We start from the raw sequence: 23538 nt of genomic DNA, 5'->3' as shown, positions 1-23538 counted from the left end.
GACACCAAGGCTAGCCAATCAAACGCAAGAGCTCGCCTTTCTCACACCAGCCAATCACGTTCAGGTGGGCGTGTCTTGCCCCAACCTCCTTATCCCAGCTCGCTGTTAAGGTCATCGCTGTCATTCGGGAGCCACCATCCACCGAACAGCCATCTAAGCCACCGAAGCGGAGGCGACACAAGCGACGTGACGAACAAGCAGAAAGACGACAAAATGTCTCTGTCAAACAAGCTCACCCTGGATAAGGTGAACGTCAAGGGGAAGAGAGTCATCATGAGGTGAGCGCTTCATGGGAAGTCAAGTGGCGATTAGCTTGCCATAGCTAACGCGTCCGTATATATTCGTATGTCTTCATGCTGTCGTATTTTTATAACTATTATAACAGCTAGTTCAATGATAGCTTTTATAACTATAATTTCTGTGTAACTATATAACAAGAGGGGCGTGAGGGTCCATATTGACGACACCGGAAGTGAATTTTGTCACGTTTTATAGTGACGTCAAATGCCACTGCCGTTTCATCAATATTGCTGCAAATTTCGTTGAAATGCAACAAACCCCTCGAATAATGCAAATTTGCAAATGAAAAACGTATCCTTATGTGCTTTCCTTAAATGTCTCAATCATGTACAGGCACAAATCAATCTATATAATTGTAGTGTGGCGTGGTTTTGGTGATTTAGAGTCTTGGGTATGCCAAATATGACCAAAAAATGGCATTAAATCTATTAAAAAAAGACAGCAAGAATATATGACTTATGAGTAGGCCAACAGTGTGAACAAGTGGAGAAAAAAAAATGCAAAATCTCATTCTTCGTCTTCTAAATGAAATGTGGACCTTTCAGAATGCATGATTTTATACTGTAACACTATAGGCGATAATCCCTGAATACCATTTAAAACTGCTTTTACATAATTACCAAGGTAGTCAAATCAATGTTGTTGCAAATCTTGGACTTGTCCAAAATTGAAATCACCACCTTATCACCCAAATGAACTTAAATGCATGTCTTTTTGTGAATTGCACTCTTGGAACTGATCTGGCCTGGATGCTGGACTTCCTATCAATAATGAATTTTTTACGGCTGCGTCTTCGCATTGGACTTGTCCGTAATCACTTGAACCCGACACCCATCCACTGTGGAAATGTCAGAGGGTCCAGTCGGCATAGGTCAGGGTTCACCACAAGCAAGACTTTTTGATACGTCTTAGCAGCACATTAGCTCTCGTCGTATCACGCCCAGGACTTGCCCCAGCCTGTCGTGCGAGCGTTTTACCAAAAAAAACGTCAGACTGAATGCGAATGTGGCGAGCTGGGCTATCGCTATGGCAACAACCGATAGAGAGCCCAAGAATCTGCCCCTGAAATGAGCTAACGTCTGCCCGTTTGTTAGGCCGGATCAGAAGCTAACAATGACATGGCTACCTGCCACTATCAAAAGTGCTGCGTTTGGAAGGCTGCGGATCATCAGATGCTCGCCTCGGGCTGCCAAAAATGCCAGCGAAAAGCTGAGCGTTGTGCTTCCAGACGAGACAATGCTTTTACAGTACTGTCCCGGCATTGTGCACAGGCCAGTGTGGGCTTATGGAGCTTCAGGTGGGGAGGAGGGACGTTATGCAGCATGTTGTCTTGGGCGGCTGCTGCTGAATCACAGCCACTCTGACTGAAGTCATTTTAGTGGTGCGCCCTCCAGTGGACCATTTTAGAAGCAACAGTTGTTTTGAGTCAAGAATTAATTGCCCTTTCCTTTTGGGTTTTATTTATTATTTTCTTGTGATATATATAGATACATATTCATATACACAATTATTCCTTTGTTGCTGTTTTAGCTTTGGTATATGATCCATTTTTTTCCATCATCATTCTTTTAGGGTTGACTTCAATGTTCCCATGAAGGACAAGCACATCACCAACAACCAGAGGTAAACTTTGCACCCTCCCCAGTTGTCTTTTTTTTTATGGAGAGAGGTCATGACCTTCCTAATCTTGTTTTAGGATCAAGGCCGCCGTTCCCAGCATCAAGCACTGCCTGGATAACGGCGCCAAGTCGGTGGTTCTCATGAGTCACCTGGGCCGCCCCGACGGGAACTTCGTGCCGGAGAAGTACTCGCTGGAGCCCGTCGCCACTGAGCTCAAGTCCCTGCTGGGAAAGTAAGCGCATATCCGTGAGTGACAAGCTGGTGTCGCAAATGAAAGGCCCTAGAAAATATGCTGCTGTGCGCAGGGACGTGACCTTCCTGAAGGATTGCGTCGGCGCCGAGGTGGAGGCCGCCTGCGCCAACCCCGCCGCCGGCTCCGTCATCCTGCTGGAGAACCTCCGCTTCCACGTGGCTGAGGAGGGAAAGGGCAAGGACTCCTCTGGAAACAAGGTCGAGTCCCCCCACCCTCAAGGAATACACGCACACACACACACACACACGCTTGTGAATAAATCCGATATAAGGTGGGATCAAAGATCAGGGCTGCTTCTGCAGCCTGCTGACATTTGTGCTGAAGGTCGCTGTTGCTTTTCCTGTCCTACGAGGCCTGCTTGGTATGCGTCCTTGCCGGGATTAATTTCCACCGCACAGACATTTGTATAGGAGTTACACACAATCACACACAAAGTATCCTTTTTTTATGTGAATACAGTGTTGCTACTTTAGTCTTCATAAAATTCAGACTTTTCCCCAAATCGTAACAGAACCAGTCCATCTAATATTCCGATTTTCATTACACTCACATAATGATTTTTTTTTTCCTTTTTTATATTAAACGTGACAGACAAAGGCATCCCAGGAGCAGATTGACACCTTCCGGGCGTCTCTGTCCAAACTGGGAGATGTTTACATCAACGACGCCTTTGGCACGGCTCACAGAGCCCACAGGTGAGCCCCCCTGCCTGCCCACGTTGGGCATTTGGGGATGAGGACAAAGACGTGACTCGCTGTGGCCTCCTCCCTTCCAGCTCCATGGTGGGCGTCAACCTGCCCCAGAAAGCGGCCGGCTTCTTGATGAAGAAGGAGCTGGACTATTTCGCCATGGCTCTGGAGAAACCTCAGAGGCCTTTCCTGGCCATCCTCGGAGGGTGAGACGAGCACGTGACCGTTCTGACGTCGTCGTTATTGATTTTGCTATCGGTGTGTCCTACATTTTTAAGGCTTCGGTCTTTTATCTGTTTTTTTTGCTTCTTTTTTTTTCCAAAGGGCAAAGGTGAAAGATAAGATCCAGTTGATCAACAACATGCTGGATAAGGTGGACGAGATGATCATTGGTGGCGGCATGGCCTTCACCTTCCTCAAAGTGCTCAACAACATGGAGGTGAGGCACAGTCAAATGAAATAATTTTCTCATCGGCAGACTTTTTCTGATCCCTTAAAATAAAAAATAAAAAGGATATGCAACCAGAAATGACAATGCTACCCATATATGCTAGCTCACACTCTTGCAATCGCTTCAAAGGACCTCTTGATGAACTTGGTCTTGACCCCAAAACTACCAGACCAGGACATTTTGCACAGCTCGGCAGTTACGTAACAAAGCCGTGGCCTTCTTTCACAATAGCGCCGCAACCGCAAGTGGATATCAATCAGCGTTGCGATGTGAACTCTGCAAACTGTTTCACTTCTGGACCATTATTTGCTCAGCCAGAAAACTGATTTCAACTTCTTTGTATGTGAATTTGGGTCTTTGTGGCAGAAGCGTGATAAAGCAGCTTTGCAACGCTTGCTCAGGAACATTCTTCCGTCTCTCACTTTCGATAGCGCTTGTCCTCATTTGGGTCTCGGCTGGCGATGCCAATTGATCATTTTGCCATGCCTCTTCTCAGATCGGCAACTCCCTGTACGACGAGGAGGGCGCCGGCATTGTCAAGGACCTGATGGCCAAGGCCGAGAAGAACAGCGTCAAGATCACGCTGCCCGTCGACTTTGTCACCGCTGACAAGTTTGATGAGAAGGCTACCACGGGCGTCGCCACCGTCGCCGCTGGCATCCCCGCCGGCTGGATGGTAAAAGCTAGCCGAGTCCTCTTTCCAGCTAGCCCTGAATTTTTCTTACGCTAGCATAAACTCGCCCCCTCCCTCCCCCTGCAGGGTTTGGACTGCGGTCCCGAGAGCTCCAAGGCGTACGGCGAGGCGGTGGGCCGAGCCAAGCAGATCGTGTGGAACGGCCCGGTGGGTGTGTTTGAGTGGGACAACTTTGCCAAGGGCACCAAGAACCTGATGGACAAGGTGGTGGAGGTCACCAAGTCGGGCTGTGTCACAATCATCGGTAAGAAGCCGTGCCGGATTTTGCAATGGTCTTGACAATGCAACATTTGGGAAACAATAATGTAAATGTCCAGGTGGGGGCGACACTGCCACCTGCTGTGCCAAGTGGAACACTGAGGACAAGGTCAGCCACGTGAGCACAGGCGGGGGAGCCAGCCTGGAACTTCTGGAAGGTGAGGGGAGCACTCAAAGCATCATGGAAACGACGCAGAAAAATCAAAATGTAAATATTGCATTTTTGTCTCCCCACCATAATTGATCAATTCTTGTTCGTGCTTTTGCAGGCAAAGTTCTCCCCGGAGTAGATGCTTTGAGCAACGTCTAAACTTCCTTCCCGTTGACCTACTGACGTGTTTGCACGTGTGCGTGAGAGCGAGAGCGTGTGAATGTGTGTATGCTGAGAGGTGAGTAGCTACTAAAACCAGACTGGTGTTAGTTAATCCATGCAACCATGCGAAAAACAAACCCTACGGAGAAAAAAAAACAAAATCGCAAATCCACCTGGACTTGTAGAACTTCTGCCTTATTGATCATTCGACTAGATGGATTGTCAAGGTGGAATTTGATTTTGCTGTGGTTGAAAGGTGACCTCACCTCACCACTTGAGAAAAGCGGATGTCGCTCATTCCCCCGCTAACTTGTCCAGTCACAGCATGGCTACTGATTGAGAGCGATATTAACAAACGGTTCGTGTGGCGTTTGTCGACCTTGTAACAATCACAGCCCTTCTCTTCTAGTGAATAAATGTCCCTAAAACCTTCGCGCTGCTCTTGTGTTGCTTCTAAAATCGGCCTACGATTTAAAAATACTCCGATCGATCCGAGATGCAATTACATGAAAAAAATTCAGCCAGACCCAAAATCTGCTAATCCGTTTCAAAAAAAGAAACAAACACTTGCTTGTCATGCTTTTAATTAGCACTCTAATATATTTAAATTATAAAAACATACAAAATTACAATGTTGGATACATGGATGGATAAAATCGCTTTTCTATGTACCATCAATAAATAAGAGCCATTCAATGAAATTCATTAATTTCCACGTGATGTTCTTCCCGCATCATCTGGAGGCAGCCTCGGTTCACCAAATGAGGGAAAGTGTCCCACGTCCCCGTGAGCCTGCTTTTTAATTCTCATACCAATTATCTGGTCCACACAAAAAGAGGACGCTTAAAAGTGAAGGAGCATGTATGCATTGTGAGTCTTCTGCTTACCATTCTCCAGCTTGCGCGCATTGTGCGCCAGGAACGTGAAGTTTTCATAATCGTCGGCGCCTACGTGGTGAGACGACACGGCACTTTGGTTAAAACGCAACACCTCGACCTTCAAATGTAACCGTGACGTCCCATACCGTAGTTTGCTGGCGAGCCGCCAGCGTAGTTTGCGTAATGAGCCGTAGCGCCGTCGCAATCTGGAGACGACATGATGTTAGTCGCTCAGAAAAGGCAATTAATTGATCAGTAACTTTAGAGAGCCCACCTTTGGTCCTCAGATGTTCATTTTCATACACCGTAACGGGGAGCGGTTCTCTGCAAAGGCAAAATAATCTCTGCTGAAGTTGTTGCGCTAGATTGTCGATGAGATCGAAATACTTACACATAAATATGTTCCCAATACCCGGTTGGAGATCCAGCTACGGAATATGTAGCTGTGAGCAGTAAGAGGTTAGGAGAAAATGCTTTTCTTGTCGATTGGAAGACAGAAATACAATCGTGCAAATTGTGCAAAACTCACCTGGATAAACGTCCTCACTGGAAAATATAATTTAAATAAGGTGATGGTGTCGATTTGACATTTTGCTTTTAATTTCATGTAAAAAAAAAAACATACTTGATGGAGGGGGTCATTTGATTGGCTTTGGTGACTGAAAAATACAAAATAAATTGTTAAAAAAAATAGAAATATAAAATAGAATAAATGGAAATTTTAAAAAAAAGAAATAAAAATTCTTGAGCGTATGACTTACCCGTTTTGGATCGCATCACAGCAAATATGCTTCCTTCACGCTGGCTGTCAATAGATGAAAAATCTCACAATGCGCCAAATACATTTCAAACGTTTGTCACAAAATAAGTTTGTCACTCACAACGTGTGGGAGTTGTATATTTCAGCTTCTTCGTGTATCTCTGTGGAAATATTGAAACAGGCGATAGAGGTTTTAGCGCTTTGTCACAAAAACCCTTTTTAGTTTTCAAGCCAGTCGCCCAAAAAGCAAACAAATACAATAAATTAATTAATTTAAAATACAAACATTATTTAAAATTATGACAATATGCCGTTTAAGTCCAACCAAATTTGTCTTTTTTAACACAAAATCATTCTCTTGACAAATGTGGAAAACCAAAGCGGCCCGGGACAGATCGGAAAAGCCGTTCTAAGATGATGGACTTCTGATCCCACCCAACACCTGGTTCTTAGCACTTACTGGACTTGGTCTTGCATCTCAGACACAGCAGACCCAGCAGACTGAGCAAGGCCAGCGACGCAACACCTCCAACCGCACATTGCAGGCTGGAATTTCCCAGCATACCTGCAAAGTAGAACTTATTCACGCACTGCCCTTGTGATACTTTGTTGTTGGCCCTGAACAATGCACTTGTGCACCTCCAGGAAGTGGTTGGCCGAAACTCGGAGAGCTTGCGGTCATGTACCTTAAAGCAAAAGTGCAGTAAACTCTTCTCATTCTGGTTATTTAACAAAAATAACAAAAAAAACTACAAGAGGAGCAAAAATATGTATTTTGTTTGACAGATATATATTGATTAAAGTATTTGTAAGCATTCTAGATTGCACACATCACTCATCTAATTTGAAACAGCATTACCTGTTAAATAAAATAGGCCGCGCAGAATTAGAAATTTCCTAAAAAAAAAATATTTGTATGCGCCAAACAAGTTTTTATTACATATAAAATTAACCCCTTATATTTTTGTATTAAACAAAGTTACTGCGTGTTACCTTCAATGGTCCGGCCGCTCTCCTTTGCGTGCCGACTTGATTCGACATTAGCTGTGAAGCGCGTGCATTGGCTTCCTTTTGACAACAATTGGCCACATCCGCCAAACACTCTAGAGACCCCAACCACCTACAAAATGTGGACGTGCAAGACATCAAATAATGCTTGAAAGTCAAAATGTTAACAAACTATGTCATTAACATGAATTGAACTGAGAAGCAGCTAAAACACGATCAATTGTTATGAATTAGAGTTCTAAATGATTTGGACTCGGATGCACCTCCAGGACCGGGGCTGTAGTGATGGGCATTCTAGTTCTGAACTGAATCTTTAGAATCAGTTCACTCAAAAGATTCGTTCAAACATCTGAGGTGTTCGAACGCAGAGACGGAGCCACTCGCCAAACGGGGCGAGCTCAGCGGTCACACGCGCATTGGGTAAGTACAAAAGAGTGCAGACGGCCCAGGGTTGTCACATCGTAATACCCGACTGGTTAGTGACACGGGCTCTCGCTCGGTAGGGCCTTGGGTCTACCCTAGGTGTGAGCCTGTACCTAAATGTGCTTTTAGAATTGGAACCTCACTTTGTGTACGCAAATGCAAGTATTTGTGTGATTACATAGGGTGGCCCCGCCCCCAAGTGTGCCGAGCGAACCAATGGATCACGCCCACTACCTAGGGAGCGGGGAGAAATCCAGTAGTGCAGGGGGGCGGGGCAAAGAGAGTTAGGGTTTCAAAGTAGGGGTTAGAGCTAGGGTAGTTAGGGTTTCAAAGTAGGGGTTAGAGCTAAGGTTAGGCTTAGGGTTAGGGTTAGAGCTCGGCTAATAACTGGCCTGTTATTAGGTACACTTGAAAATGGCGGCGTACCTCATGGAGTGTCCGACTGACGTCACAGATCAAACAGCCAATCAGAAAGTGGGGGTGAGGGCGGGTGTGGCACTTTTCACTTAAACCAGGGCTGTCGACCTCCAGTCCTCAAGGGGCCGCGTTCCAATATGTTTTCCAAGTGACCCTCGTTAAGCGCACCTGCGTGAAAAGTTTTAGCTTCTTTCACGTTCAAAAGGGTTAGGGTTTTAGAATTTAAATATTATTGACTGCCAGGCCATACTGAGAGCAACCTTTCTATCTCCCCTCAAGTGGTCATAATTAAATGCTCTATAAGCCTCTATAGGAGAGCTGTCTGAGAGTCTCATCCGCCTATTTATAAAATAAAAAGTAGTTTACAAGAATAATCGTCAGACAGGATATTACGTCATTATTTTCCATGAATCAGCGCAAAACCTGTCAAATATGTCAAACTCTGTTTTCTTTTATCTACAGCATTGTCATCGTGAAAGGAAGCTGCAAACTCAGAAGGATGCAGATAATGGGAATCATGTATTGGCATATGTGGACTTGTGTGCATATTTATCAACTAATGCACAAAAACATTGGTGCTACTTTCCAGGGCAGGAACTTGGCTTAGTCACGAGTCCCAAGAGACACCACATTTGGTTACTTGTCTGCTGTGTCTATTTGTCAGAAAGAGGAAGTTGGCGATGGTACACTCCAAAGTAGCAGCAGCAACTCTAATGTGTCTTTTTGAAATTACCAATGGATCTGAATTACTTTTTGAAGGTGTTGATCCCTGTGATGATCGCTTCCTGCTTGCTCATAAGCATCATTTGGTTCTTCATCCACATGTGCTGTAACGGTTGGTTGTTTTTTTTTTTGGTGTCAGCATTGATGAGATTGAGATGTTGTCAGTGTTAGACATAATGAGTATTTTGGAATTCTAATAATAATTGGAGCATCAAACTAATCTGAGTAGGATTGTGTGTAATCCGTAGTGTGGCGAACCCAACCAAAAACATGACCCGGTTAGTGTGAAAAACACACAGACCTCAGCTGGAGGTTTTTTTTTTCCTCCCAGGAATTCTGGTGCAACAACCAAGCACGCTCTCGCCTTCCAAGCTAAACTTTCATGCCCATTTTCAGATGTCGTGACACGGCAATTTTTTGCTCGCTTTTTCTCCCTTAAACAAGAAGCAGCCGTGGAGTTTTATTTCTCAACTCGAGGGTCTGATTAACTCTCAATATCAACAATGTTTTTGTAAGGAAGAAAATCAATAACATCATTTGCAATCTGTCCTTTGATTGGTTATTATTTTACATACCGTGCTCTTAATTCTTGTTTTTTTTATTTTCACAGTGAACTACCGATACCGCAAAGACACCAAATACAAGTAATCCAAATACCTAGTCATGAACTGTTTTTAGGTTTTGAGTTTTAATAAGGTCACATTGCTTGAAATGGCTTAGAAAGCAACCCCACAAAATTTGTCTTTTTTGTCGTTGTCTCAGCACATACCAAGAACGGAAGCGGACTACTCCGCCATTACCTCCTCGCACCCAGTTCCTGTTGGCAGGTGAAATGAACGTTTCAGTAGAAATCATGATGATCTTGCAGAGTTCTTATGTTCTTATGTTTTTTAGAGGCCCAAGACTATGAGAACATTACAGAGGTTCCCGAAGTTGAGCATGAACTTGACATGGACGACCTTCTTAAGCAAAGGCAGATTTTGGACACAAACAACTCTCAGGACTATGACCAGATCTCCCATGATCAGGTGGACTACGTGGAAGTCGAGGAGGAACCCCAAGAAGCGTTTTCTTTGGTTCCATCGTACGAGGATGTACCGAAGCTGGCGGAAGATGCCACGGACGACTATGACGATGTCGAAGACGGTAACCAGGACTACGACAATATCAATTGAGTCTCCGTTTGGGGCGGGGACTGATGTGTATGGAGACCAAAGTTCATTTTTTTTAAATGAGGCCTAACTAAGATGAGGCTTTTTTGTTTTTGTTCGAGCGCGAGCTGATGCAACGCTGTTAGCGTCACAAAGACGCTAACGTCTGCCAACGTTTGCTGCTAGCCTGAAGGTTATCTCTTATTTTTTAAAATGTTGGATACAAGTTGGTCACGGTTAAACATCAGATGTTGATCAATAATAAAAAATGCAACTCCGTTCCCCTCATCCGGGCTCGAAGTTGTCTTCAAAAATGTGAACTGCTCGCCTCGAGGTGCTTTTTTTTCACATGGCGAGAGCGGTACAGCTGAAAAAGAAAATGCTAACCACAAAATCATAATATCTCTCACTTCTTCACTTGAGCTTGAGAGCTTTAATGGATGAGGGTGGTGGTTTGGTGGTATTATCAAATGTCGCCGTCCTGAAGCCAGAAATGACATTTCGAGAGAAAAATGCAACTCAAGCAAGAGAAATTTGGGTCAAGACTAAACATAGTGAAGTGTTTTTAATACAAAGTAAAACAAAGAGAGGCACACATTGTTTTTAGAGCTTTTATAAAGAAAAGTGAGTTAAATTGTGGATTTAAGCAAACCGCTTTCACTTTGTCTTCTAGTTCATGATAAAAAAAAAATGCTGTTGCTGGAGTTATGAAACTTTTGCCAACGTACATTTTTGCTTTTATCCTCAAATTGATATGAAAGATGGTAGTTACAAACTAAGTTGAGCTTTTATTTTAGAGGTCAAATATTCTAATTTTGGTTTTACTTTGTCGGGAGCTAACCGGAAGTGGATCGGCACGGCGCACAGGTGCTAGCTTGGCGTAGCTGGCATGTTGTTTGCGGCGTCGCGTTCACATTCCAACGTGAGCCTCCAGCAGCAGCGGAGATGTGAGCCGGCCGCGTAAAGACACTTTCTGCCTTCCTCAAGCTGTCGTCTGTCCATTTTGAAGGACTAAAAACTCCCCGAAATGGATCCTACCGCTTGCCCCGACGGCTACAGGGCTCTCAGCACTGGCGAGCTGAGGGAGCTTTTACAAAGCGACGACAAAATGGAGCAAATCATTGGACTCAATGAGAAGGTGGGTACAACATATCGCTAGCAGCCAGCTCCCCCACCCCCTCAAAGTGTCTCCTGTAATATTATCTACATTTTGTTTTATTTTGGGGTCATCGTTTAATCAAATGACAGAATGTTTCCTATTGGATCTTTAATTGCAGCAAATCGGCTTTACATGCTTCGTCGATTGTCTGCGTGGCGAGCGGTCGATTTTTTTTTTTCAAAATTACAAATTAAGTATTTTCTAAGATGAATCAAATTGATGTATTTATCAATTGACCATTAAAAATTACCTTCACCTGGACTACCCGCACACACACATGCTGCTGGACAACGCTTCCCACGTCTTTGTGGCTTAATGCAACCCCCCCCCTTTAAAATGTCTCCTCATATTATCGACTCTTTATTTCTCCAATTCCCTGTTCAATAATTCCACCAGACCTTTTAAATCATGCGTTTTGGACTCTATTATACAATTCGGCTTTGTTTCAAACCATCAATACGTTCAGTTTCGGCAGAAATACCAAGTTTCGGAGCTGCATGTCTCCCCTTCGGACATGACCCCGAAGTGCCCATGGAACCTCATCCCATTCCGACTAAAACTGTTGTTAATCGTTTTTGTGTCTCGTCTGGATGCTTCGCAGCCATGCCGATGTAACACGCGGTGTTGGAGCTTTTTAGATCCTCCTTGTTTGGATCAGAGTGAACGCGCAGCTTTGCGGCTCAACGCGGTTAATCACAATCGTGCAGTTTGTCAACGAAGTTGCGCGCGCATTGCGGCACATGCTGCTTTCTGCTGACCTGACGGGTGTCCGGGGCTCCTCTTGAACATAATCTCCATCATGCACTCAATTTTGTTTGCAGCTCTCAAGTTACCAGTGTCCCTGTGAAAACCTGCTAAAGGGGATGATGGTTCTTCTAGCATCTTTATTATCTCTGGGGATGTGTTTTTAATTAACACCAACATGCTGCCTTTACTTAGCAAAAGCGTCGCTTGTTTGTTAAGTCTTGCGCTTTCTTACGAAAAGGACGCAAGATTTGACACCGGGTGGCGAGGAAGATTCCAGCGACATTGTTTGGTTCAGTTTGCAACTCATCCGACAATTTCCGCTTGATCTGAGCAAGTGGCTTGTTTCATTTATCCCGACACAGAAGCATTATGCAAAGTGACTCGCTTGTTATGATTCACGATAATGAATCATTGCCGCTTCCCTTTTTTTTTTGTTACTGTATTGAAAACCGACTGCGCTGTTACGTAATTGCCCAAAGCGTTAATTATGCGACGCGCCAATAGATTGGCTACAAGCCTCAGGAGAGAAAATCCGGCTTTGCATAAATGAAGTTCTCGTTTTTGCTGGCTAGAATTGCATTTATTTACCACGCTCAATCCAACCTGTACGTTATCAAGGTCACACCTTCCAGTTTCAGGAGCTCCAAGTGGACAGGGAGATGATGATGGCGTCCAACCGCAGCCTGGCCGACGAAAGTCTGGCCCGGCGGCCCCGCCTCAATAACGGCAGAATCCAGTTGGCCGAGAAATACCGGCAGCTGTCCAACCTGGCGACCACGTGCTGGGAAAAACAGAGTCAGCTCGGTGAGTGAGTCCAGAGAAATAGTGACGCTGGGAGTTGCGATGTGTTTGTCACTTGTTTGTGTTTTGTGTGCGCCGCTGCATGAGATGAATGAAATGTGTTCACACGGACCCGACTGTGACAACCCGACTGCGCCTTTGGCAGAACTGGAAGTCTCTCATCAGCCTGAGTTTGTCAACCGCTCGACAAAAAAGCCTCGGCGTGCCTCCGGAGTTTACTCGTGGGAACCAAATGGAGCATACGAAATGTCAGTTGGAAGCCCCCCAACTCCACACACACGCTTGTCGAGGAATCCACGGGGGCCCGCTTCGGCTTTTGACAGGCCGGCACCGGATGACGTCCTCCAAATCTTGCGCTGACAATAAGACGGCACATTGTTTGCGCTTCTCCGTCTAATCCCTTTTAATCGGCTCGATGCGACGCAATTAGGTTAGCACAAAGCTAACACAGCAAAAGATCTAAACGCCCGTCGGCGTGTCTCCAGAGGCCGTGATTTGTTAGGAACCGTCATCACACACTCCGTTGACTAAGAACAGACGTGTCCTTTTTTTTTCTTTTTGGGTCGTCCTCCCTTGAAAAGCAAGAATTCCTTTGACTTGTGTCCATTGTTAGGGACTTTGCAACAGCGTTGCACGCTCTGGCGTGATGGCTGACAATTCAAGATGTCTCAAATGGTTTGCTATCTCCAACGGGGTACACAGCCCCTTCCTCTCCTATTTTAATCCCAGAGTCTGGTGCAGCAACAGGAAGCCGGGGACAGCAGCAGGAAAGAACGGCGATGTGACACCGCGCGCGCTAGCGGCCTCGCCCATAGCACGTTACATAGCGCCCATCCCCCGTTTGTTTTCAACAGCTTGACGGGCGCCGTAAATAATTCCCCGTCTAAAAATGTACAGGGGAGAACGAGCTGATGGAGACTCATCGCTACGCGACCGCTCCCGGCTTGTTTGGCATGAACGTGCATGACCGCGCTGACAGCGAGGCGTCTCCCGTCGCTCAAAGGAGTGCCGTGACGTCCCGCGGGTCACATTGGGTTCATTGCCGACCGGGGGGTCGGGGAGGGGGAGGGGGAGGGGGAGTTGGAGTGCAACAAAAGGTCACTGTAATGGAGTCTAATAACGCAAATCCCGCCTCCGCTGTGAATCTTTCAAATCATTCAAACGTGGGATCTCGTTTTATTGTCGGCCAAGTTTCACTTGAATCTCATTTTCACTTGCAGGAGCCCGAGTCCAGAAGCACAGCCTGCAGAGCGCCCAGAACCTCCTGCAAGAAGAGGTGACACGCGCCGAGGAGAACTCGGAGGTAAAACTAAACAAATCAACCGAGGCTTTATTTTTTTTGGGACAACCGATGTGCAGACACCATATGCTTCCTCCCCCACCCCGCCAAGCGCCGATCAATAATGGCCAAGCCACAACCAAGGCATTGTTCTCTCTGCTCCTTTTCTCCATTTTCTGCCAATTTTTCTATCCGGAGCTGACGCGGCGGATGTGATCATCTCCCATCATCTGGTGCGGTCTCGGCGGAGTGAGATTTTCAAAGCTGCATTTGCAAATACAAACGGACGGATACGGAACCCGTTTGGGCGGAAAGTGCTCGGCTTTTATACCTTGCCAAAAGGAACAGTTGCCGCGCCAATGAGTTGCGCATGGCCAATTATTCCAGCTGACAATGCGGGCCAAAGTTCACACGTAAACATCCTCCGCACTTATTAAATTCTTTTTTTCCTCCGGGCGCTATTTCTGATGGATGGGACTTCCCCTCGTGGGAGAAAAAGGGATTGTTCCATTTTGACTGGATGGCGGGGTTTGCTCTTTTATCCTCATACTTTCAATGTTTGATTTTTGTCGTGACAGGAGCTACTGGACAAGTTCATGGAGGGCAACCTGAGCCTGGAGGACTTCTTGGACTCCTTCCAGCGCTCCAGGAGGACTTACCACACCCGCCGAGTGCAGGCGGAGAAGATGCAGGACTTGAGCAAGAAGCGCCCCGGCGCCGTCGATGACAGGCTCTCTAAAGCGGCCGAGGAAGCCAAGGCGGACGCCGCGGAGCTGCCACGGCCCAACGGCTACCTGGCGCAGGGACCTCTGCGGGTATTTCAGGTACGCTACGGCCTGACGCCAGCCATCCTGCTGCCGCATTACCCCGTTTCGCCGCCCGTGCTCTCGGCCCCGCCGCAGCAGGCCCCGCCGCAGCAGGCCTCGGCGCAGCAGGCCAGGACTCCCCCGCCCGATCCCCAGCCGCCGGGGCCCATCTTGGGCTCCGGCGCCCCCCTCCACCCGGTTGGCCTCAGGGTGATCGGACAGCTGCCCGGGGGCTGGCCGGCCAACGGGCGTCCGGTGCGATTGCAGCAGCTCTACAGGCCCGACCCCCAACAGCCCCAGCCTTCCCTCCGTTAAGTCATTATGGGGAAGGAGGCGGGGCCAAAGCTTCTCTGCGAGGTTGAAGGCGGAACCTACAAAAGCCGGCCATCCGTCCTGAGAGGGCAGCGCGCTTTTCCTCGTTGGAATATTTGATTTGAGAAGACGACATTCTCTCAGAGCACGGACGGCGGCCTCGCGCTTTACGCAGCAGCCTCACTGAGGTGGAGCCATCTGGATCGGAATCTCTCTTTTGGGTTCGTTTGACTTCCTCCCCGGATTTCAAATAAACATTTTAGGGACCAGAGGTGGGTAAAGGAGCCACAAATGGGACTACCACTAAGAGTGCTGCTACTTTACAATCACATGACTCCTGTCAGTCAAAAGCTGGCCTTCAAATAGTGACTTGAAAATCCTCAAGTAGTCGTTGAGCGATGACTGCGAGTGCGCTCAATGGAATAGAATCAAAGTTGTAACAAAAATACTCAAGCACAAGTCAGAAATGTAAGAATCACTACCCACCTCTGATGGCGACCAATCAGGGGTGTTGAGCGGACAGTTGGATTATTCTGGCGGCACGGTGTCCTGGTGGTTCATACGGCTGCCCCACAGTCAAGGGATCCGGGTTTGAATCTCAGTTTTATCAAAGACTCAAAATTATTTGTAAATGTGAATGCCTTGAATGGACTGGCGACCGATCCGGGGCTAGGCTCCAGTTATCCGCAAGGCCCAGAAAATCACAGGCGTCACTTGTGGAATCCATCTCCGGTGTCTGATTAGTTTTTTTAAAATTTTATTTATTGTCATCAATCCAATTTTGCATGGCTGCCTTCATAGAGCCGCCACGTGTTTTCTTTGCGATATTAAACGCTGCTCTCGCTTTCTGGGGATTGTAATCTTGTCCATTCTCCATCTGATCGGAGAAGGTTCACGCCGGTCCGACAAACTCCGAGTTGAGAGAAAGTGCCTTTCGGCAACCAGTGCCCAGTCACACCCATCAGCTCTCAAATTGCCCCCCCGCCCCGCCTCAACTGCGAAAGACTTGTGTGTTGTTGTTTTGAAGCCTTTTGAAATGCCCTCCAAAATTAATAATGCACAAAAAATTCGACCCAGATACTCACGCAGCGGAGTCTCGTTGCGCTTGACAGAGAAAATAGACTACTTGCCGTACTGATAAGTTTTTGCTGAGCACTGGTGGCTGAACGCGTACTTTTGTGTCCACTATGGAAAGGGAAAAGGCTCCATTTTGTCTCAGCAGATGAATGGAAAAACAATTCATCACCTCCACTTGTCTGTCTGTAGCATTTGACATTGCCTTCATGTACGTTATGTGCAAAGGGGAAGAAAAAAAAAAATCTGAATTCATTGAGCTAACTTCCTTTGATTCCCATCCGCTGACATTCAAGTGACCTTACGCAAAACGTGTTTACATGTGACATCATTTCCATCCGGACTTGTCAATAAAGCACATTTGTTACTCGGACCCCAAGTGCAAACCATGGCGTCAAATCACTGTGTTGTTTTGGGCCCCTGGGTCCATACAGTAACCGTGTTTGTTTTTTTTAGCCCCAGAGCTCTTCACAGGTGGAAGCTTCATGGGAGAGGACAACGCTCAAGGTCACATCATAAGGTCACGCACACACATCACCAATTATATTTTTCTGTTTGTACATTTTTAATCTCCAGTTAGATGCGGCCACACTTCACACTTGGTGTGTCACGCTTAAGCAGATGAAGCCAAAAAACAAGGCAGGGCAAGACACGTTCGAGTCGTTCTTGTGAAGTATAAATGATGTCCTCAAAAGATCTAGGAAAACATGCCTGCCAATATGTGAGAGCAGCTGCAGGAAAAGCATTTTTTGTTTTTGCTTGGTACTTTGCCAGGCATGGCGTCATGGGCTCACTGCTGCCTACTAGCGGCCATTTATCAATATGCGCCTACAACTTTTGTAGCTTCTTTTTTTGATCAGGGGTTGACATTTGCACCAAAAATCGCTCCTTCAAATGTATTCTAAGGTTTTATTCGTTTAATTAAATTCTAATTAACTAATTAGTTTGCTGTAAATAAAATATGTAATTACTCCTGACTGTAAATCTATCAATGAGTGCAATTAGTTCGCTAGCTTACTATCGAATGCTTATTTTGAAAGTCCACAAACGTCATTTTATATGTATTATGCTTATTTTACTTATTACATACTTGCTTATTTTGTAGTAGTGCTTTGCTGCCCTCTATTGGACATCAGTAGAGTGCTACCACTGTGACTTTAAAGCCATGGTATGAAAAGAAACTCATTTTGTTTTGTGTGGAAATAAGATTTGATCAAAGAACTTCCTAGTTCCAACGAGTATTTAGCTGCACCCTTCCCACGAAGTCAAACGAGTCTGTCGATCTGTCGCCGAGTAGCTAATTTTAGCGGCAATAATGTGAACGTGCGAAAAGGCCCGAGAGTGTTAGGATTTTTTTTCCCCCTCCCGCACACGGCGTAGTTTTTCATTAAAACTGACTCAGACGTTAATCTTCTCAAGAGGTTCCCGCTGTGCCATTCACTGTTAATGCCTCTTTTCATTGCCGTGGACTTTCAACGTCCTTCAGAGTTGAGCTCAAGTCGGACGAGCGCCAGTTATGCCAAAGCTCCAACGGAGGCCTTTCGCTCACACAAAATGTCTGACGTTGTTTTTGCCAAAATTTGCCAATCGAGGACTCTCAATTAGCAAAATGACAGCTGGTGACATAGTTTTACAAATTTTATTTACAGAATCAGATTTCTCTACAAATGTCCATGAATGTACATTTGTAAGGTCTCACGACTTGGTCAAAGTTCGTTGTGGTTTTATTTTTAACTCAACCAGTCTCTTGTTTAACAGACAGGGGTGACAGTTAAGAACCTTCCTTGTGTCATCTGACCCCGGACCTGGTTCCAGCCTGAACAAACGGTACCTGTACTGATTTTTCTGGACCCGTTTGACCTTTTTCATCGTCATTTATGAGAAGCATCTCAGTTCACATCTTAGCGACGTCCGCGACCTCGTGAATGTCAGTGACTTGGAATGCCATGTTGTGGATGCCCATCTTCTGCTGATTCTTCTCATTGTCCAGCTTGTGTAGGTTGTGGACCTGGTGCTTGGCCTCTGCTTTTTCCTCAAAGCACTGGGCGCAGTGCGGCGTTGCTACCCGCACGCTTTTGGAAAAGTTGTAAAAATCCACGCAATACTTCCCCGTCTTGGTCCGCGAGATGATGGGCAAGAAGCTGTGCCCCCACTGGATCTCTGGTGGGATGTAAGAGGTCCGCACCTGGCAGATGGAACTGGTGGATTCGGCCGTACCATCCAAGAAGACCACCAGCTCAAAGTCCTGATGGGGCAGCGTGTCTGCGGAGAGCTCGTAGAAGGGACTGGCCCCGTCGATCACGTGGTAGAGCGTCAGGGGACAAACGAAGAAGAGGTTGTCCTTGCCGGCGTCCGCCGTGAAATGGATGTCTAGCTGGTCCAGGACCAGGGTCTCGCCGTCCATGGTGGTGGTGGTCTTCAAGAGCTTTCCGTAGATCTGGGTCCCGATCAGAAGCGTCTTGCGGAGGTTGGCCACGCGGATCTGAAGGCAGAGTTTGCCGTTCTTCAAGCAGATGACGGCCGTGTCGCTGAAGCTCACCGTCTTGGCTCGTCTCTTAGGGAGAGACATTTTGGCTAGGATGATCCCGCACATGAAGCTGTTGATGAAGACGCCGACCATGGACTGCAGGATGATGAGCGCCACCGTGCCGGCGCACTCTCCGGTCGGGGCCCGCCCGCCGTACCCGATGGTGGTCTGCGTCTCCAGGGAATACAGGAAGGCCGTGGTCAAGCTGTTGACGTTGGCGATGCACGTGGTTCGGTTGATGCGGTGAGACGTCGAAATGTCGCCGTTGCTCCGGGCGATCCAGTACCACAACAGGCTGAAGATGAACCAGCTTCCCATGAAGGAGGCAACAAACAGAAGCAGCACGAAGCGCCAGCGGATCTCCACGAAGGTGGTCCACATGTCCACAAGGTAAGCCAGGCGGTTTCCCGGCTCCCTGTTGCCAAACTCGATATTGCAGCGCCCCTCTTTAGTCACCAGCCGGCTTTTGCGACCCGGGTACACCTTCGGTTGGATGTGACCCTGGATCCGCTGGATCATTCTGGAAATACCTTATGAAGTGCGGGGCGAACCATTAGTTTCTCCTGACATTAATGAGAGAAATACAGCGGTACCTTGATTCGCGAGTTGAATTCTTTCTGTGCTCAGGCCGAACAAAACGCCATCTGGTGGCGGCTTGATGTCATGGAAACAAAAGTTGTCGGGCGTCGCCATCCCTGGGCATTTACAGCCAATCGTAAACCCGATTTAGAAGGGGCCCTGAACGCCTCGAGAATTACTCGGACCCTGAATCGGACACATAAACAACGGTTACGCATAAAATGCCATCCGCGATAAGCGCAAAGGCTTCAGTTGTATTTACCTTTCAAGTTCGTGTCGTTCAACATGGCGGCACAATTTTTCTGTCGCCTTTATTGCAGTGTGTTGCGGTTTCGACGTTAACTCTAAAAATTTTCTTCATTTAAATGCAGTGCTGATAATGTTGCAAAATATCAAATCTCTTGTCTTTAATGAACAGTTGGGCCCGCTTCGCTACGCCATTTTGGTGGTACATGGAGGGCAGTGTATTATTATTAAGTGGTATTGATGTCGCTCATGAACCAAAAATATTGGGACACAAATAGAAAAGTGGACGTGACCCCTCGCCAATTACAGATTTTAATGGTATTTTTGTGTGTGCCTCTGACGTTTGTATTTACGAACTAATTTCAGTCGTTTTTCTCAATCTTCCCACGTCCAAACGCAGCAAGTTTACCTGACATGCGCGCTCCCTTGATAGGAATAAGGATCAGCGTGCTGCAAGAGACTGTCAACGCGTTCATTGTTAAGTTAAAGTGTCGCTAAAAGTCACGACGGCTTTTGTCTTTCGTGTCCGTGACCTGTCACGCTTGCTTTTATGAACGCAACGTAGCACGTGAAGTTGACGTGGTTCCAGGAAGAACTAGGGTCCCTGAACGCACCGTGCGCGAAAAACGATGGACGCATTGTTTCAACATTTAAAATATCACAAACACATTGTATGCATTCTTAAAAGGACGAGGGTCCTCAAAAGGTGAATTACGTCAAAATTGTAAAATATAATGATTAAATATAGCTAGTTTGGAAAAGACGCTACATCAATAAGATGAACATAAAAAATACTTATTCAAATTCAGTCCGTCATAAAAACATATTTGAACTAAAATAAGATTTCACTTATGTCAACACTTAGACGTTTGTTGTTAATTAAATCAATCAATAAAAATGAAAGCCACAAACGCATACCTGAGTCCGGCGTTGAGCTCCTGCTGCCTCAGCTGGTGCGACTGCCTTTCTTCCAGCAAGCGCGCAACGATTTTAAGCCACATTGAAATGTTCTAATCCAAGCCACATGCCAGCAGTGTGGACGCATTCAATACACCATCCAGGCGGCCTTGCAACGTGTGTTTTGCATCTGAGCCGGCACGATTAGTTCAGGAATGACAATTCATAGCAACAATGTGGAGTTTAAGGTAGTTGATCATTTTATTTGTTCCCGCCGTCAAGTGGCAGCTTTCCTGGATGATGTTACTATAAAACAAGTTTGTTTGGGAGTTGATAAAATCATGGCTTCTTGGGTTTAAAAAAAAAAAAAAAAGTCCCGCTGATAGGCGCTGTAGAAAACGACGACCTCTAGACAATGTTCGTCTCCAACATGGGCTCGCCTTCAATGATGCGGCGGAAGCCGAGCCGGCTGAGGTCCAATGTGGTGAAGTTCCCGTCCAGGATGAGCTCGGCCACGGCGCGGCCCACGGCCGGCGAGTGCTGCAGGCCGTGGCCGCTGAAGCCCGTGGCGAAGTACATGTTGTTGACCAGCGGGTGCGTGCCCACGATGCCGTTCTGGTCCAACGTGTTGTAGTCGTAGTAGCCCGCCCATGCGCTCCTCACCTGCCCGCAAAGTGTGGCGAAATGCTTTTTGTCATAACCTCCATCCTCGATGCATTTTGGAGGTTGCACGTCACGCTGCACTCACCTTGAGTTTTTCAAAAGCTGGAACGCGATGCGCCAGTTCAGGCCAGATTTTGTCCTGGAAGAACTGGTGGTCCACATCCAAATTGGTCACATCCGGCTCTTCGCCCTGACACAAAACAAAATGGCACTCGTAGTTTGAGACCTTTTCCTAATGTTTTGAGTCAGGTGTCCAAACCTCATCGGGCGACCTGCCGGCGATATAGTTCCCACCGAGCCCCTCCCTCCTGAAGTAAACACCCGAGGGATCAATGAGGAAGGGCGTGTCCAATCCGGGACCCTCGGGACAATGGAACACGTAGATGAACCTGAAACACCATCAAAATCAGCTCCACAAAGGGGCCTTTCACACAAGTGACATGATTAACATTTTTGGTACCTTTTTCTCGGTTCCACAGGGAGCGAGATCCCCGCCAGGGTGTCCTCGGGTCCGAGTCCCACTCCCAGCATGCGGGCCAGTTTTGCTGAGAAGGCCCCGGCTGTGTTCACCACGATGGCGCACTCCACCGGCTGGTTCTCCAAACTGTGAGGCATCTGCACCTGAAAATGGTGCCAAAGTACTACTTTTATCAAAATGTCACTGACTAAAAGTTCCTCGACGCTGGACACCACTCACCAGAACTTTATTGATCCTGTGCAGCTTTAAACGTTGGCCGTCCTTAGTCATGGCTTCGTTGGAGAAATATTTGAAACCTGGCAAAGGGACACGGCGTCATCACGCGTCGACACCAACACGTCGCTAAAGTTTTATGAACGTATTTTGCCACCGGTGACTTCTCCGCAGCACGGCACGACGCCCATGGAGACGGCCTTTCTCCTCAAAGCGCTGAGCAACATCCACGGGTCGAACCAGCCCTCGTTCTCCACACCTTAACAGACACATGCCGGTAATCTCTTGGTTTTGAAAATCTAATCATAATATTTATGAAAGTAATCAATAGCAACACCCTCACCATAGGCAGCAAGCGCCACATCTTCGGTATTTATCCAGGGAAATTTCTCTTGGAGTTGAGTCGGCGACAGAAGTGCCACTTGCGCCCCGGCGGATCTTCCAGAAGACAAAAGGGGTAAAAACGACCTCACGTCTGCTTGACTTGGTGGAAAGTAAGCGGCAGGCTGTCCACCTCTGCGTCTTGAAGTTCTCCTCCATGATGTGAGCCCCCTTGTGGCTGGCCAGGAACAAGTAGCCTGCTTGGTTGAATTGCACGTCCACGGCGTCCTCGTTCAGCACGCCCAAGTGCTCCTGAGGAACGAGACATGCTGAGAGCTCGACTCGGCGAGCGCTTCGCTTGGCCGCCGGGGTGCCGACCTACGTTGATGTTCCTCAGGAAGTCGGCGGATGCCATGGACAGGCTGATGTTCTCCGGCAGGGAGAACTGCTGGCGGATTCCCCCGGCCGACAACACCGATGACGCCTGTGAGTACTGCCAACATCAAGGGACCCGGTCACATGGACTATTTCAGATTGAATAATGAATGCAACTTTTTCATGTTTCATGAATGCAAGGCTCACCGTCGTGTCTTTCTCCACCACGATGACATTGAGCCCCCCACGGAGCCCCTCCTTCTTCTTGAGCCAATAGGCCACGGACCAGCCCATCACGCCGCCTCCCACGATCACGATGTCGGTCCTCTCTGGTGGAAGGTTGGAGTTGATCTCCAGCGGGCTCCAGGAGCTCCCCGGCAGAGCGTCAGCCAGCTTCTTCCTCGTGGCGGCCAACTGAGCCTCCAGATCTAGAATGAACGCATTCTAGTAATACTTCATTGGAAGGGCAAATGACAAATCAGGACCATTTATCTTGACTGAGTTCCTGAATGTTTCGGAGGAGTTTAAACACACTCACATTCATCTTTTGCCTGTTTATCATTATTATGATGGTTATTATTTGTGGCACCTAACGACGGTAGCCCACCTTTAAAGAAGTCATTCCGCAGCGGCGTCCCGGTGCCCAGGTTTCGGCGTGTCACTGCGAGTCTGCACAGCAGCCGGTGGTCCGGTGCGACCCCTGTGAAGGTGAGCGCAGCCCGAAGCGTCCGCACATTTGCACGCACGCTACGCCACGTTGACATCGCGTTGCCTCAGCTAGCTCACACACTCAAGGGAAGCCACAAACATATTTCAGGTATGCAGAAATAGACAGTTGAGCCGCTGGGATGGTAATGTTTAGAACATTCCGTAGAACTCCACCACTCGTTCCATGCGTGGGGACTTTCTTCAAAATAAAAGCATAATTTAGCTGTCGCCACTTTCTGGATCAATATTTTGCTTACATATTCACATTTTCAAAATGAAAATTATTAAACACATCTCAATAAAGCACCCAGTCTACGAAAAGAGACTTGAAATAAACAATTTATTGAGGGAAAAAAAGCCATCTACAGTCAGAGGCATAACATTGCTTTGAAAAGATCGCTACGGAACGCTGCTG

The 23538-nt window shown here is 47.1% G+C and overlaps 6 protein-coding genes across 17 annotated transcripts; 3 read left to right on the top strand and 3 right to left on the bottom strand.

Annotated features, from left to right (window-relative positions):
• Positions 1-99: 99 nt before the first annotated feature.
• On the top strand, positions 100-5010 carry pgk1 (phosphoglycerate kinase 1). The gene is made up of 11 exons (XM_049742542.2): positions 100-278; positions 1873-1923; positions 1997-2152; positions 2226-2370; positions 2765-2868; positions 2949-3068; positions 3187-3301; positions 3810-3989; positions 4074-4251; positions 4325-4423; positions 4535-5010. The coding sequence occupies exons 1-11, from the start codon at positions 214-216 to the stop codon at positions 4573-4575; spliced, it is 1254 nt and encodes a 417-aa protein (XP_049598499.1). The 5' UTR covers positions 100-213; the 3' UTR covers positions 4576-5010.
• Positions 5011-5145: 135 nt separating this feature from the next.
• Positions 5146-7676, bottom strand: si:dkey-183i3.6 (LAT2 domain-containing protein). 5 transcript variants are annotated; one of them, XM_049742548.2, is made up of 11 exons: positions 7210-7676; positions 6677-6781; positions 6338-6377; positions 6218-6261; positions 6082-6115; positions 5986-6002; positions 5848-5899; positions 5731-5780; positions 5603-5662; positions 5466-5525; positions 5146-5397 (listed from the first exon to the last, which is right to left on the bottom strand). In XM_049742548.2, exons 2-11 carry the CDS (start codon positions 6777-6779, stop codon positions 5378-5380), a joined length of 480 nt encoding a protein of 159 aa, XP_049598505.1. In that variant the 5' UTR covers positions 6780-6781; positions 7210-7676; the 3' UTR covers positions 5146-5377. The 5 variants fall into 5 exon arrangements, with proteins under 5 accessions (XP_049598505.1, XP_049598503.1, XP_049598504.1 ...); XM_049742546.2 differs by having other exon boundaries at positions 5603-5780; XM_049742547.2 differs by having other exon boundaries at positions 5146-5525.
• A 22-nt stretch (positions 7677-7698) lies between these two features.
• On the top strand, positions 7699-10258 carry LOC137840950 (uncharacterized). 2 transcript variants are annotated; one of them, XM_068653089.1, is made up of 5 exons: positions 7699-8747; positions 8824-8899; positions 9398-9431; positions 9550-9614; positions 9682-10258. In XM_068653089.1, exons 1-5 carry the CDS (start codon positions 8745-8747, stop codon positions 9960-9962), a joined length of 459 nt encoding a protein of 152 aa, XP_068509190.1. In that variant the 5' UTR covers positions 7699-8744; the 3' UTR covers positions 9963-10258. The 2 variants fall into 2 exon arrangements, with proteins under 2 accessions (XP_068509190.1, XP_068509189.1); XM_068653088.1 differs by having other exon boundaries at positions 7699-8899.
• Positions 10259-10778: 520 nt separating this feature from the next.
• vps37d (VPS37D subunit of ESCRT-I) lies at positions 10779-16489 on the top strand. Its single transcript, XM_049742544.2, has 4 exons — positions 10779-11076; positions 12477-12648; positions 13866-13948; positions 14503-16489. The coding sequence occupies exons 1-4, from the start codon at positions 10966-10968 to the stop codon at positions 15043-15045; spliced, it is 909 nt and encodes a 302-aa protein (XP_049598501.1). The 5' UTR covers positions 10779-10965; the 3' UTR covers positions 15046-16489.
• A 1247-nt stretch (positions 16490-17736) lies between these two features.
• Positions 17737-20430, bottom strand: LOC125982202 (ATP-sensitive inward rectifier potassium channel 1-like). 6 transcript variants are annotated; one of them, XM_049742536.2, is made up of 3 exons: positions 19878-20110; positions 19237-19338; positions 17737-19173 (listed from the first exon to the last, which is right to left on the bottom strand). In XM_049742536.2, exons 1-3 carry the CDS (start codon positions 19942-19944, stop codon positions 18011-18013), a joined length of 1332 nt encoding a protein of 443 aa, XP_049598493.1. In that variant the 5' UTR covers positions 19945-20110; the 3' UTR covers positions 17737-18010. The 6 variants fall into 6 exon arrangements, with proteins under 6 accessions (XP_049598493.1, XP_049598495.1, XP_049598494.1 ...); XM_049742538.2 differs by having other exon boundaries at positions 19237-19408; positions 19878-20104; XM_049742537.2 differs by having other exon boundaries at positions 19237-19408; positions 19485-20103.
• Positions 20431-20602: 172 nt separating this feature from the next.
• On the bottom strand, positions 20603-23295 carry foxred1 (FAD-dependent oxidoreductase domain containing 1). Of its 2 annotated transcripts, XM_049742535.2 has the most exons (11): positions 23023-23295; positions 22623-22843; positions 22423-22533; positions 22234-22352; positions 22063-22157; positions 21877-21978; positions 21726-21802; positions 21489-21649; positions 21288-21417; positions 21114-21218; positions 20603-21028 (listed from the first exon to the last, which is right to left on the bottom strand). In XM_049742535.2, the coding sequence occupies exons 1-11, from the start codon at positions 23177-23179 to the stop codon at positions 20774-20776; spliced, it is 1533 nt and encodes a 510-aa protein (XP_049598492.1). In that variant the 5' UTR covers positions 23180-23295; the 3' UTR covers positions 20603-20773. The 2 variants fall into 2 exon arrangements, with proteins under 2 accessions (XP_049598492.1, XP_068509187.1); XM_068653086.1 differs by lacking the exons at positions 22623-22843; positions 23023-23295 and having other exon boundaries at positions 22419-22533.
• Positions 23296-23538: the final 243 nt, after the last annotated feature.

This window comes from Syngnathus scovelli, chromosome 15, assembly GCF_024217435.2.
Source record: "Syngnathus scovelli strain Florida chromosome 15, RoL_Ssco_1.2, whole genome shotgun sequence".
NCBI lineage: Eukaryota > Metazoa > Chordata > Actinopteri > Syngnathiformes > Syngnathidae > Syngnathus > Syngnathus scovelli.
This window is presented reverse-complemented; position numbering and strand designations above follow the sequence as displayed.

What these genes read in the sequence shown, in the direction of transcription:
- vps37d (XM_049742544.2), top strand. Translation starts at nt 10,966, where the DNA reads ATGGATCCTACCGCTTGCCCCGACGGCTACAGGGCTCTCAGCACTGGC. An exon ending in GGAAAAACAGAGTCAGCTCG is followed by an intron (nt 12,649 to 13,865) that starts GTGAGTGAGTCC and finishes TTTCACTTGCAG; the next exon opens with GAGCCCGAGTCCAGAAGCAC. An exon ending in GCGCCGAGGAGAACTCGGAG is followed by an intron (nt 13,949 to 14,502) that starts GTAAAACTAAAC and finishes TTGTCGTGACAG; the next exon opens with GAGCTACTGGACAAGTTCAT.
- pgk1 (XM_049742542.2), top strand. Translation starts at nt 214, where the DNA reads ATGTCTCTGTCAAACAAGCTCACCCTGGATAAGGTGAACGTCAAGGGG. An exon ending in GGGAAGAGAGTCATCATGAG is followed by an intron (nt 279 to 1,872) that starts GTGAGCGCTTCA and finishes TCATTCTTTTAG; the next exon opens with GGTTGACTTCAATGTTCCCA. An exon ending in GGGCTGTGTCACAATCATCG is followed by an intron (nt 4,252 to 4,324) that starts GTAAGAAGCCGT and finishes GTAAATGTCCAG; the next exon opens with GTGGGGGCGACACTGCCACC.
- si:dkey-183i3.6 (XM_049742546.2), bottom strand. Translation starts at nt 6,779, where the DNA reads ATGCTGGGAAATTCCAGCCTGCAATGTGCGGTTGGAGGTGTTGCGTCG. An exon ending in ATATACAACTCCCACACGTT is followed by an intron (nt 6,262 to 6,337) that starts GTGAGTGACAAA and finishes ATCTATTGACAG; the next exon opens with CCAGCGTGAAGGAAGCATAT. An exon ending in TATTGGGAACATATTTATGT is followed by an intron (nt 5,781 to 5,847) that starts GTAAGTATTTCG and finishes TTGCCTTTGCAG; the next exon opens with AGAACCGCTCCCCGTTACGG.
- LOC137840950 (XM_068653088.1), top strand. Translation starts at nt 8,800, where the DNA reads ATGGATCTGAATTACTTTTTGAAGGTGTTGATCCCTGTGATGATCGCT. An exon ending in CATCCACATGTGCTGTAACG is followed by an intron (nt 8,900 to 9,397) that starts GTTGGTTGTTTT and finishes TTATTTTCACAG; the next exon opens with TGAACTACCGATACCGCAAA. An exon ending in CGCAAAGACACCAAATACAA is followed by an intron (nt 9,432 to 9,549) that starts GTAATCCAAATA and finishes TCGTTGTCTCAG; the next exon opens with CACATACCAAGAACGGAAGC.
- LOC125982202 (XM_049742536.2), bottom strand. Translation starts at nt 19,944, where the DNA reads ATGAACGCGTTGACAGTCTCTTGCAGCACGCTGATCCTTATTCCTATC. An exon ending in CAAGGGAGCGCGCATGTCAG is followed by an intron (nt 19,339 to 19,877) that starts GTAAACTTGCTG and finishes GTAAATGCCCAG; the next exon opens with GGATGGCGACGCCCGACAAC. An exon ending in AATTCAACTCGCGAATCAAG is followed by an intron (nt 19,174 to 19,236) that starts GTACCGCTGTAT and finishes GCACTTCATAAG; the next exon opens with GTATTTCCAGAATGATCCAG.
- foxred1 (XM_049742535.2), bottom strand. Translation starts at nt 23,179, where the DNA reads ATGTCAACGTGGCGTAGCGTGCGTGCAAATGTGCGGACGCTTCGGGCT. An exon ending in CCGGCAGGTCGCCCGATGAG is followed by an intron (nt 21,219 to 21,287) that starts GTTTGGACACCT and finishes GTTTTGTGTCAG; the next exon opens with GGCGAAGAGCCGGATGTGAC. An exon ending in CAGCTTTTGAAAAACTCAAG is followed by an intron (nt 21,029 to 21,113) that starts GTGAGTGCAGCG and finishes CTTTGCGGGCAG; the next exon opens with GTGAGGAGCGCATGGGCGGG.